At 48.4% G+C, this 20,337-nt stretch overlaps 1 protein-coding gene across 1 annotated transcript; it reads right to left on the bottom strand.

Annotated features, from left to right (window-relative positions):
• Positions 1–845: 845 nt before the first annotated feature.
• LOC129694954 (septin-4-like) lies at positions 846–19,927 on the bottom strand. Its single transcript, XM_055631694.1, has 11 exons — positions 19,804–19,927; positions 17,463–17,559; positions 13,215–13,301; positions 12,853–12,976; positions 11,003–11,137; positions 8,983–9,100; positions 7,483–7,584; positions 6,643–6,739; positions 5,815–5,977; positions 2,485–2,575; positions 846–1,904 (listed from the first exon to the last, which is right to left on the bottom strand). The coding sequence occupies exons 1-11, from the start codon at positions 19,804–19,806 to the stop codon at positions 1,824–1,826; spliced, it is 1,098 nt and encodes a 365-aa protein (XP_055487669.1). The 5' UTR covers positions 19,807–19,927; the 3' UTR covers positions 846–1,823.
• Between the last annotated feature and the right edge of the window lie 410 nt (positions 19,928–20,337).

The raw sequence follows: 20,337 nt of genomic DNA, 5'->3' as shown, positions 1-20,337 counted from the left end.
ATATGTGTCTCAGAACGGAGATGCCAAATGAAGATGATCCTAATTTTAAGTATACAATAACTTCTGATAAGTACACTTCACTGTTGAAAATGTCTTTTTTTATTGAAGAATATTTTGAAATAAAGTACAAATTAGTCCTGAGTAATTCACAAAACTAACATATGAAAAAAACAGATAACGTAGGTATACAGTCAGTGACACAGGATGCTGTGGGAGAGGATTAACATTAGCGGGGATACTGGATAATGAAGTAGATTTTCAAAGTCTACAGAGAGATTTATGCCAGTTGGAAGAGTGGGCTGAAAGATGGCAGATGGAGTTTAATGCAGATAAGTGTGAGGTGCTACATCTTGGCAGGACAAATCAAAATAGGACGTACATGGTAAATGGTTGGGAATTGAAGAATGCAGGTGAACAGAGGGATCTGGGAATAACTGTGCACAGTTCCCTGAAAGTGGAATCTCATGAAGATAGGGTGGTAAAGAAAGCTTTTGGTGTGCTGGCCTTTATAAATCAGAGCATTGAGTATAGAAGTTGGGATGTAATGTTAAAATTGTACAAGGCATTGGTGAGGCCAGTTCTGGAGTATGGTGTACAATTTTGGTCGCCTAATTACAGGAAGGATGTCAACAAAATAGAGAGAGTACAGAGGAGATTTACTTGAATGCTGCCTGGGTTTCAGCAACTACGTTACAGAGAAAGGTTTAACAAGTTAGGGCTTTATTCTTTGGAGCGCAGAAGGTTAAGGGGGGACTTGATAGAGGTCTTTAAAATGATGAGGGATAGACAGAGTTGACGTGGATTAGATTTTCCCACTGAGAGTAGATTTTCCCACTGAGAGATTCAAACAAGGGGACATGACTTGAGAATTAAGGGACTGAGGTTTAGGGGTAACATGAGGGGGAACTTCTTTACTCAGAGAGTGGTGGCTGTGTGGAATGAGATGGTGGAGGCAGGTTCGTTTTTATCATTTAAAAATAAATTGGATAGTTATATGGGCGGGAAAGGAATGGAGGGTTATGGTCTGAACGCAGGTATATAGGACTAGGGGAGAATACGTGTTCGGCACGGACTAGAAGGGTCGAGATGGCCTGTTTCCGTGCTGTAATTGTTATATGGTTATATACAGTCACTGACAGCACTCGGGGAGAGGGTCGCTGAAACAGTGAAGGACTGAAATAACATCAGCGGGGATACATTCAATGAAAGGACGCTGGGGGAGAGGGGTCGCTGAAAGACAATGTGAGAGCTGGATACATGTCAGAGGATAGAATCAGTTGCAGGATGCTGGGGGGGCAGGGTCAGAGATAGAGGTAAATTAACATCAGCTGAAAAACAGTCAGTGGGGTGGGATATTGCAATCGTCACGAGGTCCGCCCTGTTTCGACGAATGCAATCAGCCTGGCGTGCACAATCAAGTAAGTTAAATAGAACAAGTTGTCCTACAACTTTAAGCTGTGCACGCCATACGCAGGAAGAAGAAGAATACAGTCAGTAACACGGTGCTGGGTTTGAGGGGTCTCTGAGGGATGATATATGGTAGCTGGATTAACATCAGGGATACAGTCAATAACTGCTAGGGGCGACGGGTCACGGATGGTGTTAGGTAGCTGTATTAATAGCAGGGACACAGTCATTGACAGGATTAAAGTCAATGGGGATAAAGTCAGTGACATGGTGAAAGGCAGGGGGTCACTCGGAGTTGGATTACGTCAATGGGGATATGGTGTAAAATAGGTCCATGAGGGATCTGGATAAACGTCATCGTGGATACAGCCAGTACAGCCGTGCGCTGGTGGATCAGTCCCAGGCCCCACGATTGTTCACAGGGTGTCCGACTGGTCTCCTTGTTTCTGCTGCATCTGGAGCTGCATTTTCTGCAGCATTTCTTGCATCCGTCGTAACTTTGGGGTGAACAAGAGGGAGAGTCGGTCAGTGACTGCATGAGGGAGCGGATAGTGTGCAACACTGGGGGGGGGGGAAAAAAGGGGGGTTATAAGCCGGGTTAAGAGGGGAGGGGGGGTGGATGGAGGTGGCAGGCAGGGTGTGGGGTGGGTGCTGATTTCTAAAAACCACACTCCTTCCCGTCCCTCCCATTCTCCCCCCTCCTGCACATCTTTCCTTGTTACCCTTCCCTAAATGCCCTACAGTGCCCGCTCCCTCATTCCCTTCGCAAACGCTTTCCACCACCTCTTCTTCTTGCGTATGGCGTGCACAGCCTAAAGTTGTAGGTCAACTTGTTCTATTTGATTTTGCACGTCGGGTTGATTGCATTATTCGAAACATGGTGGACCACATGAAGGTCACAATATCCCACCACTACCTTGCCTATACCAATAATTTTGCCTCTTCCTAAAGTCTCCTGCGTTCCCGTTCTCTCTCTTTCTCCCCATCATCACTCTCACTCCTTTGTATTTCCCCTCTGTCTCCCTCCCTCTCGCACCCCCCCCCCCCCCCCCGTCATATATCTCCCTCCGCACTCACCTCTTCCTCCTTCTCCTGAAGCAGTATCTCAGTCTCAGACACGGGCAACATTGCGATGGACACATCGGACATGCTTTGGCGGGAGATCTTGCTGTTGGTGGAATAACAGAGACTCAAATAGAAAGAATTCCCGATGGCTCGGACATATCCGTACACCGAGCGGTGTCTTTCATGGGCCTGTCCCACTTATGAAATATTTCAGCGGACTGCTGGCGACTGTCAAGTTGCCAGCCTGAATAACCAGGAACTGGAACGGTGATTGTCAGGGTGGAATACACACACACAAACACACTGCAAAGGTGGGGCCAGGGCAAGTAGGTTGTGTGCTGTCTGAAATTCACACGGTCCAAAGCCAAGATCATACAGACACACACCACGATGAGCAGGAAGGTTAGCGGAATAATTAATGCCCCTGTCCCACTTAAGAAATCTGAACGGAAATCTCTGGAGACTTTACGCCCAGCCAATGTTTCCATGCGGCTTCCAGAGGTTTCAAGTGGTTGCCAGAGGTTGCAGGTGGTGGATGCAGGTACTGACAAAAAACTCCGGGAACCTTGGGGAACCGCACGGAAACCTTGGGTGGGGCAAGTCTCCAGAGGTTTTTGTTCAGGTTTCCTAAGTGGGACAGGGACATAAGTCCTTTAAAAGGTGTGCGGTGGGGGGGGGGGGATAAGGAGTAGGTACAACATTTAAGGAATCAGACATCTTATGATAAGCCAGAGATATGCAGCTGTGAAGTCCGGCGGACATTTAATATTAACGGTCAGTTATCCTTGGTTCTAAATACTCTTGCTTACGTTTGTTTTCCCCAATGAGCCAAAGAAAATGACTAGTCAGCAAATGCTAACTAAAACTACGTTCGACCACCTACAACTGCATGGCAATCCCACTATAACTGCATATACGACTACAGGATTATCGATTTTCTACATGGTGACCAATTTTTGTTCGCAGAAAACATTTCATCGTGTTGATAAATTTGCGGCAGACATACTGTGGCCACGACCAGTTCCCAGAATGCGCATACTCCTCACGACCATGAAGGAGACTAACTAGAGTCTCCTGCACTCGCCTAAAAAGTCGCATACATGGAAAAGGCACATCCGTCCCTCCTCGGTAGTATACACTGACCAATGTATCTCCGTCCCTTCCTCTCGGGGATATCTGCACTGACTCATTGTCCCTCCCTCTCTCAGGCGATATCCATATACTGACCGGTGTCTCTCAGTCTTTTCTCTCAGAGGGATATGTGTACATTGAATGGTGACCCACAGTCCATCTCTCTCAGAGAGGTATGGTAAGGTCATGTAATAGGAGCAGTATTAGACCATTTGTCCAATCAAGTCCACTCAGCCAATCAATCTGTGACAAAGGATTTCACAGATTCGCCACCTTCTGAATAAAGACATTCCTTTTCATCTGCTTAAAGAAATCTCTAGTCCTACACTCTCCCAGCTAGTGGAAACATCCTCTTAATATGTACTTTATCCAAACCTTTCACGATTTGGTATGTTTCAATTAGGTCCACCCTCATTCTTCTAAATTCCAACGAATACAAGCCCAGTGACATCAAATGTTCATCATAATTTAACCCGCTCATAGCTGGGATGTTTATTGTAAACCTCTCCAGGGAAAGCATATTATTTCTCATACGTTGCCCAAAACTGCTCACATTATTCCAAATGTGTCCTGACCTGGGCCTTATAGAGCCTCAGCATTACATCCAGGTTTGTTTGTTTTTTTAATTCTAGCCCTCTTTTTTTGTATTCTAAATGAGAGCATTGTGTTTGCTTTCTTTGCTACCGATATGACTTGTAGATGAACTTTCTGGGAATCGTGCACCAGCACTTCTAAGTCCCTTTGCACCTCCGATATTTTGGATTCTCCCCCCATTTAGAAAATATTCTATGCCTTTATTTCGACTACCAAAATGCATGACTCCGCACGTCGCCACCCTATATTCCATCTGCCACTTCTCTGCCCACTCTCACAAGTCCTTCTGCAGAGTCCCTGCTTTCTCTAAATTAGTCCCTCCACCTATTTTCATGTCGTCCGCAAACATGACCACAAAGCCTTCAATCCCCTCATCCAAATTGTTAATATACAGCGTGAAGTGTAATGGGTCCAGCATTGCGGAACTCCGTTAGTCATTCTCATCCAGAGATAAATAGGCACCTTTATCACCACACTTTTATTCCGCCATCCTTCCAACCTGCTATCCATGCTAGTATCTGTCCTGTGATAGAATTTTCCTTCTCAGTCTCACGTTTGGTACCTTATCAAAGGCTTTCTGAAAATCTAAATAGACAACTTCTACCGAATCTCATTTGTCTGTCCTGCAATTACTTCAAATAATCCCAACAGATCTGTCTGGCAAGACCTCCCCTTCATAAAGCCATGCTGACTTCGGCTCATTTTATCGTGAACGTCTAAGTGCTCCATAACCTCATAATTTCTTCAATGTCCACCCTCACGGGATTTTGATAGGGGACGATCAGCCATGATCACAATGAATGTCCTCCTCCTGCATCTATCTTCTATGTTTATAATGTATATTATTAAAAGTCTGGTCTTGATCACTTCCCGTTCTCCTGTATATTGATTTTAGAAAAAAACGCTGTCACTTACGGCTGTGATGTTTGGCAATGTAACTGGGCCCCCCTGCGCTGCTCAAGACAAGAGGATGTTTCCCATCGTTGAAAAATAATATTAAAATGTTGAGTTTCGTGCTCCTGAAGGCTACACTCCTTCAGGAGGGACTAAAAACCCAGAAGTTCCACAGCCAGTCTCTGCAAGATGGGGGCGCAAGAGGGTCACGTCTCTCAGTCTGTGCTGTGAATAACAATGAACACATGTCTACTAAACTGTGAGTTGTATTACTGACCTGCCTGTGCCCTTAATGTGGTTTGAAAATATAGTTTGGAAATGCTAAAGCTGCGTTGCCTATGGTTTGGATATATATATACACACTATCTCTCTCCCTCAAATACTCAGCATGTTAAAATATAGCCACAAGAGCCAGATAACTTAAATTCATCAAAAATACACACTGAATGAAAAGGTATGGTGAGGGCTGGATAGGAGAGAGAGCAAAATAGTGAGATGGAGGAAGGGAGGGATCGAACAGGCGAAGGTGAAAGTGGGGCAGATGAGATTTAGGATTGGATGGTAAAGAGTGGTTGTCGGTGATTGGGGAGGGAGGACAGGAGGAGAGGTAGGGAGATAGTCGGATAGAAGCAATAGGTGAGGGAGAGATCGGATGGGAGCGAGGGAGAGACAGTGAGTGTACGAGGGAGATTGAGGGGACGGCACGGGTGAGGGAATGCTTACTTTCGTCCGCGCTCACGACCGCCCCCGCGGCCCAGGGTCCTGAGGCAGCGGGCCCGGAAATTCTCGTAGTGCACATCTTGCGTCACCTCCTTCAGGTCAGGGAGGTGGCTCTGGATGAGAACTGTCCGCAGCTTGCTGAAGTCACAGTGCCTAGGGTTCTCCACTGGATCAGGGTGAGGGAGAAAGAGATTAGGGTCTGTCTAATCACCGTTCCTCGAATGCAGGTAGGAACTAAAGATGCTGGTTTAAACCGAAGATAGACATTAAAAACTGGCGAAACACCAGGTCAGGCAGCATCTCTGGAGAAAAGGAATAGGTGACGTTTTAGGTCGAAACCCATCAGACGGAGTCAGTGGAAACGGAAGGGAGGAATATAAAGGGTGATGTCGGGAGGCATGGAACAAATCAATGAAAGATGTGAAAAAAGTAACGATGATATAGGAAACTGGCCATTGTTAGCCATTTACTCGGTGAGAACGAGTGTAGCAAACGAGACTCAATAAGACTACTCTGAAACCAGTAAGGGCATCGGTTGGGGAGGTATGGAGAGAGAGCGGGGATACAAGAGTTACTTGAAGTTCTCAAGTAATCCTGCCCGCCAGAATACTGGTGTTGCAAATGGCAGCCTGGGAACAAAGTCTGACCAATTACGGAGCCTGTTATTCAGGCCGGGTCATTCACGAGGTCCTGCATTGTAGATCTGACGAATCATAGGTGCAGAAAATCACCCTGACAAATTGCAGGCCCATGAGCTCTTGCTCCGACCAATCGCAGCACCCCACAACCTGAGCCCCCCGCCCCCACTCCCCATCCCTGGATCAGAACTACCTTCAACGACTCCCCACGGGTAGAGTCTACCACGGACACGTCTCCCCTGACTCTCGATCAGTGTGCTGCTTCCCACCACCGCAAACGGGGTGCAGTCCTGTGCAAGGAAGTGAGGCAAGGAGTCAGGTTCCAACTCAGGTACTCATCAGCCCCCCCCCCTTCACCTCCAATCTTCCCTTCACGTTATCTTCCTTCCTCCCCTCCTCCGCAACCGGCCCTCCCTCCTCTCATTTCCTTTCCCCCTCCGTCAGCCAGTGGATAGATTCCTAAGGTTGCTGGGGTGCCCCTTCACCCCCTGCTTCAATCGCCTCCCTCTGCCAGGTGGATAAATCCTTCAGTCCTGCTGTATCTGAGGAGATCCCTCTATTCTCCGGGGATGGTCCCACCCCACAGGATCTACCTAAATCCCGCGGATGCTCTCTCACACTCCAAGTCGCTCATCCGCCCCCCCCCCCCCCCCCCCCCCCCCCCCCCCAGGGGAGCTCCTTCGGACCCATCCCGACTCATTAGGTCGATATTACAAATTACACTCTTCCTCATCATCCGACGTCCATCTCCGCAATCCCCAACCCCTCTCCACCCTCCCTCCCTGCAGAGAGTTCAGACCCACCCCCACCGTATGTGTGGAACTCAATCGCCCTCCAGATTATCTCTCCTCCTCCCTCCCTCCACCTGCCAGCTCCCCATCCACCCTCTCAGAAGCTCCCTCCTCCCTTCATTCCGTCCCTCTTTCCAACTACACAGCCGCCCTCCCCATTCCCTCCCATCCCGTCATTCCTCCCTCATCTTTCCACCCAATCCATCCCCCAGCATGCATCTACCGTGCCCCGCCGGACTCACCGTCAACTCCTGGTACTGCTGTTTAAATTCTTCCTCCTCGTCCGAGTCGCACTCGGGGAACTGGTAGACTTGAATTCCCTGTTCTTTGATTTCTTCCCGAATCTACAATGGGACAACAATGTTGGTCCTCTACCTCCTCTCTCCTCCAGACCCCTACCTGCCCTTCCCCTTAAGATCCTGGGGTCTCACCTTCATCCTCTGCGTGTCTCCTTTCCGCATCTCCACTTCCCTCTCGGATTTATCTTGATTTTCTGACCTCCGTGAGGTACCGTGATGCTCTGATCCCCAGTATATTTACCTGATATCCAGAATCTGATCTTTATCCCTCATGATGTCCCATGATCTCCTGATACCCACCCCACCAATATATTTCCATTGTAGGAACTCCATGATGTCTCCTGATCTCCAGGATGTCCCAGATATTCTGATCTCCATTCTAGCAGCATTATCTATCGGCTACTGATCTGCAGAATATCTTCTGGTCCGCATCTACTAGGTTGTGTCCGACCTTCAGATATCCATCTCTCCAGGATATCCTCCGATCGCCCTCCCTCCAAGCTGGTCACTGATTTCAGTATGTCTCCCGTCCCCACCCATTTTGGATGTCACATATTGATTCTATTGATTTCCAGGATATCTTCTGTGGATACTCCATATCGGGCCCTCCATCTCCAACGGGGTATGTGGTAGAGGAGAGAGAAATGTTGGGAGGATTCACAGATGTAAATATCCCGGAGTTTACGCCAATACCTGAGGTCTCTTTCTCAAAATAGGAGATCCCACCATTTGCGGGGGTGCTTCCAGTGCTGTTAGAACATCGTTTGTACCTCATCTCGCGACATTTCACAAGGCCTCAGACACATCTGATAGTCCACCACTTTCCCTGAATCATTTCTCATTTCCGAGGGCTTCATAAACTCCCAAAGCGTCTCCCCACATCTCTGGAAGACCCATGAACCAAACACCTGCCCCTCATTTTTGCCGGGTTTCACGCCTTCCCAGACCTCCCCCCCCCCCCCCCCCCCCCAATTTCTGGGTATCCTACACACTGCAACATACCCTTCCCTCGTATCCGAGGATCCAAAACCTTCCCAAACTCTCTCCCCTTGCCATTGGGCGGCTCCGCACACTCCTATACCATCTCTTCTCATCGCTGGAGATTTGAAATGGTCATAGATCCTCTCAGTGTGGGTCTCACACATCCCCAGACATTCCTCTCTCTTGGTGGGAATCCCTGGCTGCCCCCATCTCGCGGTGTCTGACACATTCCCAGACCCTCGCCCATCATCCATGGGCTCCACAAACGGCCTTCCCTCATATCTGTGTGCCTCATCCCCTATCCTCATCTTCGGGGGGTATCACACACTCCCAAACCTTCTACATTATCGTTGAGCATCCCGCAAGTTCCAAGACAAACTTAATTTAAGTGTCCGGCGCTGTTCCAAACCTGTTCCCCTCCTCTCTGTGGGATCCCACACTTTCCAGTGGACCCAGCCTCACCTTCTGCTTGGCTCTCTCAACTTCTGGGGGGGTGAGCATGTCGGCCTTGGCAATGACGGGGATGACGTTCACCTTCTCGTGTACGGCCCTCAGGAATTCTAGGTCCAGAGGCCTGACGCTGGGGCAATGTAGAAGCACAGGGAACATACCAATCAGTGGAGGTCCGCCTCACCCTCCCTCTCCACATCCCACCAACACCCTCACAACCCTGGCACCCTGACTTGTGGCTTGACTCATTTTAGAAGAATGGAAGGACCGTCTCTCCCTGGGGTAGAGAACTCTGCCACCTTGGATGAGATTTGAAGATTAATCTCACCCTTAGATAAGGTACACAAAAATGCTGGAGAAACTCAGCGGGTGGGCGGTCATCTATGGAGAGGAGGATATAGGCAGCGTGGGGGAAACGTGGTTCTTGCTCTATTGATTGGGGCTGGAGAAAATCGCTTTCTACCGTGAGTGAACTTGGTCTTGCCCAATAAAATGGAGGTGGGTAGTGATATATCTCCCTGGGGTTGGCTGTCTATGCATTCAATCAATTTTAGATGTCCATCTCGCCCTGGTGTTGACTTGGACCTTGCCTCGTTGAATGGGGCATGAGATCGATCTCACTCTGGGATAGAATTGGGTTTTGACACATTGATAGGCGTTGCGGTATTCGATCTCAATCCGGAGTAGATGGCTCCTACACCGTTGGATGCTTGGAGATCAATCACTCCCCGCTGATGTGGATTTGGCTAGCCCATTGATTGGTGGATCAGTATCTGGGGCATACTTGAATGGAATTGGATGGGTCGATCAATTCCTGGGGTAGACTTAGCACTTGGTCTATTGACTGGAGTTGTGAGTCTTCCCTACCTGGGGTAGATGGGTCTTGCCCCATGAAATGTGGTTGGGATGTTGATGTCTCTCGGTAGTACATTGGACTCTTGACCCATCTATGTGGATTTGTTTATGAGGGAATTTTGTGATATTTTGTGTAAAACCCGTATCCTATATCTGTCTACTGCGCGAGTCACGGACACCTGGCGCGTACTGCTGGGGCCTTCAATAAACCTACCTGTTCGATTGACTCACCACTGATCTGCGAACTGATTTACTGTGTGTATGTGTCTATCTGAGTAAAGCCATATATAAGGTTCGGAAAATAGTTATACATTTATTTCTACAATTTTACATTGACCCCTCCCTGGGATAGACTTCCGTGAGGGTCGAGTCGCATGTAGAGAGTTTGGTCAAAAGGCTTTGGCACATTGGCTTTCATCGGTCAGAGTAATGAGTATAGAAATTGGGAGGTCGTGTTGCAGTTGTATAAGACGGTGGTAAAGCTACATTTATAGTATTGTTTTATGTCCTTTGACTTCAATCTTGCCCAGTGAATGCGGTTGGAGCCAATCCATCTCTACCTGAAGTAGACAAGCCTAGTCCTACGGAATGAGGTCTAGATGTCGATGTCACCCTGTGGTAGACTGCCAATTGAATGGGGTTGGGCGGATCTATCTCTACATGGGGTGGACATGTCTTGGCCCATTGAATTGGATTGACGGGCAGATCTCTCCCTGGGTACACCTGACTCTTGCCCCATTGAACTGTTTTTGTTTAAACATGTCTTGCTCCATTTAATTGGTTTGAAGGCAGAACTATTTTACCTAGCGTGGTCTTGGCTCTCATCCCATTGAATTGGGGTTTGGAGGAGCGATTTCTCCCTGGCCTCCACCTCTAGATTATCGCACAGCCACACCACCCCCATCCTCCCCCGCCTCGCCACAAATAATGTCCTCCCTCTTCTCTTCCATTCCTCCCCACTCACCGTTTAACAAGGAGAAGAGATCCTCCCTCTCTCGCTCCTTCTCTCCCATTCATTCCCGCTCACACTCTTTCTCTCTTGCACTCGTTCTCTCCCCCACTCGTTACCTCTCCAACTCGTTCTCCCTCTCCGACCTTCTTCCTCCCATCACGCTCGTTCTCCCTCCCCAAAACGTTCCAACTTCCACTCGTTCTCTCTCCCACTTGCTCTACTTACCCATGGCCTAGAGGTGAGAGGAAGTAAAGGAGGCAATGGACCCTATGATCCTGGATGTTCTTGCGATTGAGGCCACACTCATCCTGGAAATAACGTTCGAATTGTTCATCGATGTAAGCCACGATAGGTTGCCAGCTAGCAAGAAATCAAAGGGAGTTGTAAATATAGTCCAGTCCATTACACAGACCAGCCCCTCTCCACCATTGACTGCAGGTACAATTTATTCTCTGGAATTTCTGCTGGATTTGCAGATAACATACTGACTGCTTGCTTTACGCCCTGATTCGGAAACGTGAATTCTCAGGAATGAAGGAGATTGCAGAGTGTTATGAAACCATTTGCCAGTCTATCTGGGGACTGACCTTCCTACCATTGAAGAGTTCTCCAGAAGGTAATGTCCGAAAAAACAGCCAGCGTCTTTAAAGACAAAACACCACGTGGCCACGCTCTAATTTCACTTGCACCTACGGGAAGAAGGGATAGGACTCCGAAAACTTTGACTTCGGTTTCGGGAGCAGCTTCTTCTCAATAACCAACTAAACTATGAACTGCGGTTTTGTTTTGACTGGGGACTTTTGCTTTGTGTAGCACTGATATTTTTGTTTTAAATTGACATTTTATTGTTTCATTTTTAGTATTATCTATTAGATAGTCTGGTCACAAACATAATATAATGTTGCAAGTACAAATTTAATTGTTGCCTTCTCGTACATCTGACAGTTAAGCACTCTTGACTGTCGACTGTGTCTTGAAAAAGAAGCCAAAGGCAGACGCACTGAGTGATACATCATGGAAACGAGTGCCTTCATCCCACCTTGAAGTGCCAATCAAGATGCCTCATCTACGTCAGTCTCACCTTCTTCATTTGGTCTATTTCCTTTCCATGTACCTGACCAAACCTCGTTGAAATGTTGTTAAAGTATCTGCCTCAACGATTTCCTCTGGTATAAATGCAGATACCCATTGTGTGAAAAAGTTGTTGCATTGATTCCTATGGCACTTATCACCTATAAATCTTCGTTGCACTCTTTCCAGTTTACATACATCCTTGCTATAGCAGTTGAGCAAACCGGACCTTCAAATACTTCAAAAATGTGCCGCATTCAGATTCCATGATCCCTTTGTAGATCAATGGTGTAACGGGAGTTGCAATTAACTGAACAGTTACCCCTTTCACTCGACCTTCGAAAGTGCAACAGCGTGCCTTAACTCACATTAAACCCATCTGCCATTCTTCCCCCATTTGCGCCCTGAGTGAAGGGGGAGGGTGGAAGAACAAAGTGGGACATTGCGCGGGGGGAATTTGTGACTTTGTAAGCGCATTTTATGGGCGACTATCTGCATTCCTTGGGTGTAAAAGCAAATCGGTTCACCCTGACTTGACACATGTGACAATAAAGCATTCCATTCCATTCCATTCCATTCCATTCCATTCCATTCCAATTCCATTCAATTCAATTCAATTCAAGCCCTTCTGCAGAATCCCTGCTTTGTCTGCATGACCTGCCCCCTCCATCTATATTCGTATATTCCGCAAACGTGGCCACGAAACCTTTGATCCCTTCATCGAAATCATTGATATTGACTAGCTATATTGGGCCGCCGTGTGTAATGTTGGAGGCAGATATGGTAGTGGCGTATAAGAGCTTTTGGATATGCACAGATGAGCAGGCAAAGGAGATTAGTGTAACCTGCGTTCCAAGGGAGGTTAAAAGGTGGTTGTGAGTAGACGGCAATTTGAGGAGAATACAATAAAATCGGCGAAGATCAGTGGATGAGAACTGCACGGGCTCGATGGGCAGAATGGCATGTTTTCTACCTGTTGTTGTCCTGAACGTTCAGAAACTTACCAGTCGGAATTATCGACTGCGTCACCGAATCCTGGTGTGTCCACGATGGTGAGTTTCACCCTGACTCCGCGTTCTTCGATGTCCACCGCGTGTTTGGTAATCGTCATAGTTTTTGCGATCCTCTCTGAGGATTACATGAATGTGGTGAGCCCACACAGTTCCTGGGAGCCATGCACACATAAAGTGAGACTCCAGCTGCACTGTCCCATCGCGCACACACGCGCACATTCTTGGGGGTCCGGCCCTCCTCAGCGACCCAAGATTCATGTTATGTATTCGGACAGGGGACGGATGAGCCTACCAATTAGGGTGGGGTGGGTGGGGGCGACTTTCGTGACAAGGAATCTGAGTAAAATACTTACCCATGGCATCTGGGATACATCGTTCTTTGTAAAGGTCAGTCACGAAAAGGCTGTCGATGAGTGTCGATTTCCCCAGTCCGGATTCCCCTGCAGAAAAGACCGTGAATCTAATTTACAGTTAGCCGTCAGGTGTAGAGGTGGGGGGCTATGTGTAGAGTTGACGGGTCAGGGGTAGAGGTGAGAAGTCAGGGGTCGAAATGATATAGCAGGTGTAGAGGCGAGGAGTCAGGTGTAGAGGTGAGGGGACAAGCGTAGAGGTGAAGGGTCGGGGATAGAGGAGAGGGTACAGGTGTAGAAGGAAGTAGACGAGGAAGGGGTGAGTAGTGAGCGGTAGAGTTGAGGGGTCAGTGGTACAGGTGAGGGGTCAGGTGTAGAGGCGAGGGGTCAGTGTAAGAGGTGAGGGGTCAGCTATAGAGTTTGGGGGTCAGGCGTAGAGGTGAGGGGCCATGTAGAGCTGAGGGGGTCGTGTAGATGGAAGGGTTCGGGTAAAGATGAGGGATCACGGGTAGCGGTTAATTGTCGGGTGTGGAGTTTAAGGGTCATGTGTAGAGGTTAAGTGTCAGGCCTTCAGGTGAATGTCATTTTGAAGCGAATGTTTCGTGTAGACGTGAGGGGATCGTGTAGAAGTGAGGGGTCGTGTAGAGGAGAGGGATCGGGTATATGTGAGGGGTCAGGGATAGCCGTGAGGGGTCAGGGGTAGAGGTCAGCGGTCAGGTGTATAGAGACGAAGTCAGGTGTCGAGAGAAATGCTCAGAACTAGATGTGGTGAGGATTCGAGGATAGAAATGAGTGGGTCGTATGCAGGGGAGGAGTCAGGGGTAGAGGATGTGAATTGTACACGCACTGATGTTCTGCACAAATGAAGTTCCTAACTGATAAATACATTTAATTGCAATTGGAACGCAAGAGGATAGAAACATAGAAACATAGGAACATAAAAACATAGAAAATATGTGCAGGAGTAGGCCATTCGGCCCTTCGAGCCTGCACCGCCATTCAATATGATCATGGCTGATCATACAACTCAGTATCCTGTACCTGCCTTCTCTCCATACCCCCTGATCCCTCTTAAATGTAGAAGAGAGCGGTCGAATAGAAGAGAGCGGTCAGGGGTGGAGGTGGGGGTCAGGTGGCGAGGTGAGATGGTTAGAGGTGAGGGATAAATAGACAATAGACAATAGGTGCAGGAGTAGGACATTCGGCCATTCAATGTGATTATGGCTGATCATCCCCAATCAGTACCCCGTTCCTGCCTTCTCCCCATATCCCCTGACTCCGCTATGTTTAAGTACATTTTCTAGCTCTCTCTTGAAAGCATCCATAGAACCCACCTCCACCGCACTGTGAGGCAAAGAATTCCACAGACTCGCCACGCTCTTGTGCGAAAAAGTTGTTCCTCTTCTCCGTTCTAAATGACTTACTCCTTATTCTTAAACTGTGGCCCTTGGTACTGGACTACCCCAACAACGGAAAAATGTTTCCTGCCTTTAGAGTGTCTAAACCCTTAACAATCTAATATGTTTCAATGTGATCCCCTCTCATCATTCTAAACTCCACAGTGTACAATCCCACCTGCTCCATTCTCTCAGCATTTGACAGTCCCGCCATCCCGGGAATTAACCTTGTAATCCTACGCTGCACCCCCTCAATAGCAATAATGTAATTCCTCAAATTAGAGGACACAAACTGTACACAATACTCCAGGTCTGGTCTCACTAGGACTCCGTAAATCTGAAGAAGGACCTCTTTGTTCCTATATTCGAATCCTCTTGTTTTCGAGGCCAACATGTCTTTCGCTTTCTTCACTATCTGCTGTACCTGCATGCTTACTTTCATAGACCGATTTACAAGAACCCCCAGACCCCGTTCTACTTCCCATTTTCCGAACTTGACGTAATTTAGATAGTAATCTGCCTTCACGTTTTGCCACCAAAGTGGATAGCCTCACATTTATCCCCATTAAACTTAATCTGCCATACATCTCCCCACTCCTCCGACCAGTCCAAGTCACCCTGCATTCTCATAGCACCCTCCTCACAGTTCACACTGCCACCCAGCTTTGTGTCATCTGCAATTTTGCTAATTGATGTACATTGTAAATAGCTGGGGTCCCAGCACCGAGCCATGCGGTACCCCACTAGTCACTGCCTGCCATTCTGAAAGGGACCCGTTAATCCCTACTCTTTGTTTCCTGTATGCCAACCACTTCTCTATCCCTGTCAGCACTCTACCCCAATACCATGTGCCCTAATTGTGCCCACTAATCTCGTTTGTGAGGCCAATATTCTCGAAATGCTTACTGAAAGTCCAGGTACACTACATGCACTAGCTCTCCATTGACAATTTTCCTAGTTACATCTTCAAAAAATTCCAGAAGATTAGTCAAACATGATTTCCCCTTCGTAAATCCATGCTGACTCGTACCGATCCTGTTACTGCTACTCAAATTTTCGGCTATCTCATATTTTATAACTGACTCCAGCATCTTCCCCACCACCGATGTAAGACAAACTGATCTATAATTCCCTGTTTTCTCTCTCCCGCCATTCTTAAAAAGTGGGATAACATTAGCTACCCTCCTATCCACAGGAGCTGATCCCGGGGCAATAGGATATTTGACAATTATCACCAATGCATCCACGATTTCTAGATCCACTGCCTTAAGTACCCTGGGATGCAGACCACCGGGTCCTGGGGATGTATCAGCCTTCAGTCCCATCAGTCCACCCAACTCCATTTCCTGCCTAATATGTATTTCCTTCTGTTCATCCGTCACCCCAGATCATCTGGCCACCGCCATATCAGGAAGATTGTCTGTGTCCTCCTTAGCGAAGACGGATCCAATGTACCTGTTCAACTCATCTGCCATTTTCTTGTTCCCCATAATACATTCACCGTTTTCGGTCTTCAAGTGTCCAACTTTGGTCTTAACTATTGTTTTCCTCTGTATTCACATACCTAAATAAACTTTTACTTTCCTGCTTTATACTCTTGTCTAGCTTACCTTCGTACCTCATCTTTTCTCCCCGTATTGTCTTTGTGGTTATCTTCTGTTGTTCTTTAAACATTACCCAATCCTCTTGCTTCCCGCTCATTTTTGCTACGTTGTACTTCTTCGCTTAATTTTTATATTGTCGTATGTTCATCCCTTTCTCACCTCGGAATCTTTCTTCCTCCCAGGAATGAACTGTCCGTGCCCCTTTTCTATTATTCCTAGAAACACCTGCCATTTTTATTGCACTGCCATCCCTGATAGTGTATCTTTCCAGTCAACTTTGACTAGCTCCTCCCTCATGGCCCCGTAGTCCCCTTTATTTAGCTGCAACACTGAAACCGCCGATACCTTTCTCCCCCTCCAATTGTAGATGAAACCTGACCAAGTTATGGTCACTGCCTCATAATGGCTCATTAACCTCGAGGTTAAATACGGGTCAGCGGTAGAGTTATCAGTTCGAGGTAGAGGAGACGGGACAGAGGTGGAAGTGAGAGGGTGTCATGTGGAGCTGAGGGGGTTGTGTAGAGGGGAGCGTTCGGGTAGAGGAGAGGGGTGAAGGGTAGAGTTAAATGGTCATGGGGAGAGGTGAGGGGTCAGGTGTAGAGGCGAAGGGTCGGGTGTAAAGATTAAGGGCCAGCTGTAGGGGTTACGGGTCATGTCTATAGGTGGAGGTCTTGGAGAAGCGAATGTGTCGTGGAGAGGTGAGGGGGTCGTGGAGAGGGGCGATGTCAGGTAGAGGAGAAGGGTCAGAGGTAGAGGCAAAGGGTCAGGGGGAGATTTGAGGGGTCACCTGTAAAGGTGAGTGGTCAGAGGGAGAGGTGTGGGGTGAGGGGTCGGGTGAGGGAGCAGGCGTAGTGCTGAGGGGTCAGATGTAGTGGAGAGAGGTCAGTCGAAGATGTGAGGTATCAGGTATAACTGTAAGGTGTGAGGGGTAGAGGTGAGTGGTCAGGAGTAGAGCTGGTGGGACAGGTGTATACGTGCGGGGGTCAGATGGAGCGGTGAGGGGTCAGCCGCAGAGGTGAGAGATCAGGTATAACTGTGAGGGGTCAGGGGTAAAGGTGAGGGGTCAGTAGTTTAGGTTAGGGGACAGGTGTAGAGGTGATAGGGTTATGTGGAGGAGAGGGCCTTTTTTGGAGGTGAGGGGTCAGGGGTTGTGAAGAGGTGTCATTGTTAGAGGCGAGAGGTCAGGTGTAGATGGGGAGGGATCAGTCAGATGGGGAGGTGAGGGGTCAGATGTCGCGATGAGGGGTTACCTGCGACCATGAGGGTAAAATCGAAGCCCTTCTTCACCGATTTGCGATGGAGCTGGTTGGGCAGATTGCCAAATCCTACATATTCCTTTGTGGGATCCTGGGGAGGGGACATAGAGGTTAAAGCACGCAGTGATGGAGCGAGAGTTTGGTTAATTTACAGGATACAGTCATTGGGAGAACGGAGACGGTGGAGCGCACAGTCAGATAGAGAGGCGGAAGAGTTAGAGCGCAGTCAGTGAGATAAGAGGACCGGGTTAGAAAACACGGTCAGGGCTAAGAGGGACGGCTTAGAGCGTATGGTTAGATGAACAATCGGAAATATTAGAGAACAGACAGAGGGAGGGGGCAGTTTGAGCACTGTCAGAGGAAGAAGGGGACGAATAGAGGATACATTCAGAGGGTAAAGAAGCCAGGTCGAAATCACACTCAGAGTGAGATGCGGATGGTTGGAGAGCACATTCAGAGCTTGGGACATAGTTTGAGCGCACAATCAGAGGGAACTGGGAGTCATGGATAGAGCACGCCGTCAGTGGGACAGGATGAATAGTTAGAGAGCACACGAGGATTCAGAAGGGGAACAGTTAGAGTGCATAGTCAGATGTTAGAGCACACAGCCATGGATGGAGTGATCAATGAGAAAGAGAAAGGGAACCGTTGGAGAGCACAATCAGAGGAAGAAGGGAATTAGTTAGAGCGCACTGTCAGGGTGAGATGGGCGTCACTGCTGGAGCATACACGCGGAGACGCAGTTTAGGAGAAAGGAGGTCCTACCGCAGTTGTGCATGACCCTGGTGAGACCGCACCTGGGGTATTGTGGCAATTTTGGTCTCCTAATTTCATAAAGGACATTTTTGCTATTGAGGGAGTGCAGCCCAGGTTCACCGGGTTAATTCCCGAGATGGCGGGACTGATATACAATGAAAGAATGGGACGGCTGGGCTTCTATTCACTGGAATTTAGAAGCATGAGAATATTAGAGGGTAGGGCAGGCTAGAAGCAGGAAAAATGGTCCCGATGTTTGAGGTTTCCAGAACCAGGAATCACAGTTTCAGAAATAGGAGTAGGCCATTTGCGGCTGAGATGAGGAAACATACTCTGTATTTCATCCAGAGAGCTGTGAATCAGTGGAATGATCTGACACAGAAGGCTGTAGAGGCTAATTCACTGGTTGTTTTCAAGTTAGTTCCGGGCTAAAATAATCAAGGGATGTGGGGAAAAAGCAGGAATGGGATACTGATTTTTAGATGATTAGCCATTATTATATTGTATGTCGGTCCTGGCTCGAGGGGCAAAACGTCCTGCCTGTATCTACAGTATTTTTCTACAGTTAGCTTGCACAGTCAAACGGAGAATCAGTTAGTTCATGCAGACTGAGGGTGAAATGTCACGGTTGGCGCGCAGTCAGTGGCAGTATAGGAACAGTTAGAGAGCTCACTTAGAGGGAGAAGGAAGATACCATTAGAGAGCTCAGTCAGGGTGAGAAAGGGTGGTCAGAGTGCACACTCAGATAGAGAAGGGAAACAAAGCGTACGGTTAGCGATCGAAGAGGAAGAAGAGAGCACAGTCGTAGGTGGAAGAGGACATCGGAGATGGAAGTGGAAAATTAAAGTGCAGAGTCTCGTAACACCGTTCACAATCTACCAGTCAGTGCCAGCTTCCTGCTCAGACACATCGTGCGATGGATGCAGGATGTGGTTTTCCTGTTTGCAAACTCTGAGACATAGCGTGAGAGAAGGTATAGATAACATGAATAATCATCCGGCAGTGGGCTGTGGAGGTAGAGAGGTAGAGAGAGAGAGAGAGAGAGAGAGAGAGAGAGAGAGAGAGAGAGAGAGAGAGAGAGAGAGAGAGAGAGAGAGAGAGAGAGAGAGAGAGAGAGAGAGAGAGAGAGAGAGAGAGAGAGAGAGAGAGAGAGAGAGAGGGGGGGGAGGAGAGGGAGAGAGAGAGAGAGAGAGAGAGAGAGAGAGAGAGAGAGAGAGAGAGAGAGAGAGAGAGAGGGAGGGAGGAGGGGGGGGGGGGGGGAGAGAGAGAGAGAGAGAGAGCGAGAGAGAGAGAGTGAGAGAGAGAGCGGGAAAATGCGTGAGAGCGACACGGGACAGGGCAGTTGGGCCCTCACTCTGTGTCTCATCCCCGGCTGTGTATGTCAGTGAGACGGGACGGTGCAGAGGATGTTTCACCCTGTTTCTGTTGCGTGTGCGTGCTTGTGTGTTTGTGTGTGTGTGTGTGTGTGTGCGTATGCGTATGCGTGTGTGTGTATTTGTGTGAGTGTTTAAGTGTGTGTGACTGGACGGTGGTGAGGCACCTTCACTTTCTATGTGAGCGCATCCAACGAGACACTCACCATGTTGCAAGTTTCCCTCCGTCTCTCCTTCGGTCCCTGTCCCCGCAGACGTCTCTCCCCTGCTGCAACGCGCACAGAATGGCCTGCGGTTCCTCACTGCGACAGGAAGCCCTGGAACTGGGGCTGCTCGCAGATACACGCACGGGTCTCGCAGGCAGGCACACACGCACACGCACGCACGCACACACGCACACACACACACGCACACACACACACACACACACACACACAACACACACACACACACACACACACACACACACACACACACACACACACACACACACACACAAACAACACACACACACACACACACACACGCACACACACACACACACACACGCACAAACACACACACACACACACACAAACACACACACACACACAGACACACACACACACACACACACACACACACACACAGGGGTCGGGGAGGGAGGATGGAACGGAGGGGGAAGGGAGAAGGAGGGGGCGGATGGAGGAAGATGAGTTAGGCTGCGAGGAAGATAGAACGTGACAAGGACGGGTGGGAGA

This window comes from Leucoraja erinacea, unplaced genomic scaffold (assembly GCF_028641065.1).
Source record: "Leucoraja erinacea ecotype New England unplaced genomic scaffold, Leri_hhj_1 Leri_86S, whole genome shotgun sequence".
NCBI classification, from domain to species: Eukaryota; Metazoa; Chordata; class Chondrichthyes; order Rajiformes; family Rajidae; genus Leucoraja; species Leucoraja erinaceus.
This window is presented reverse-complemented; position numbering and strand designations above follow the sequence as displayed.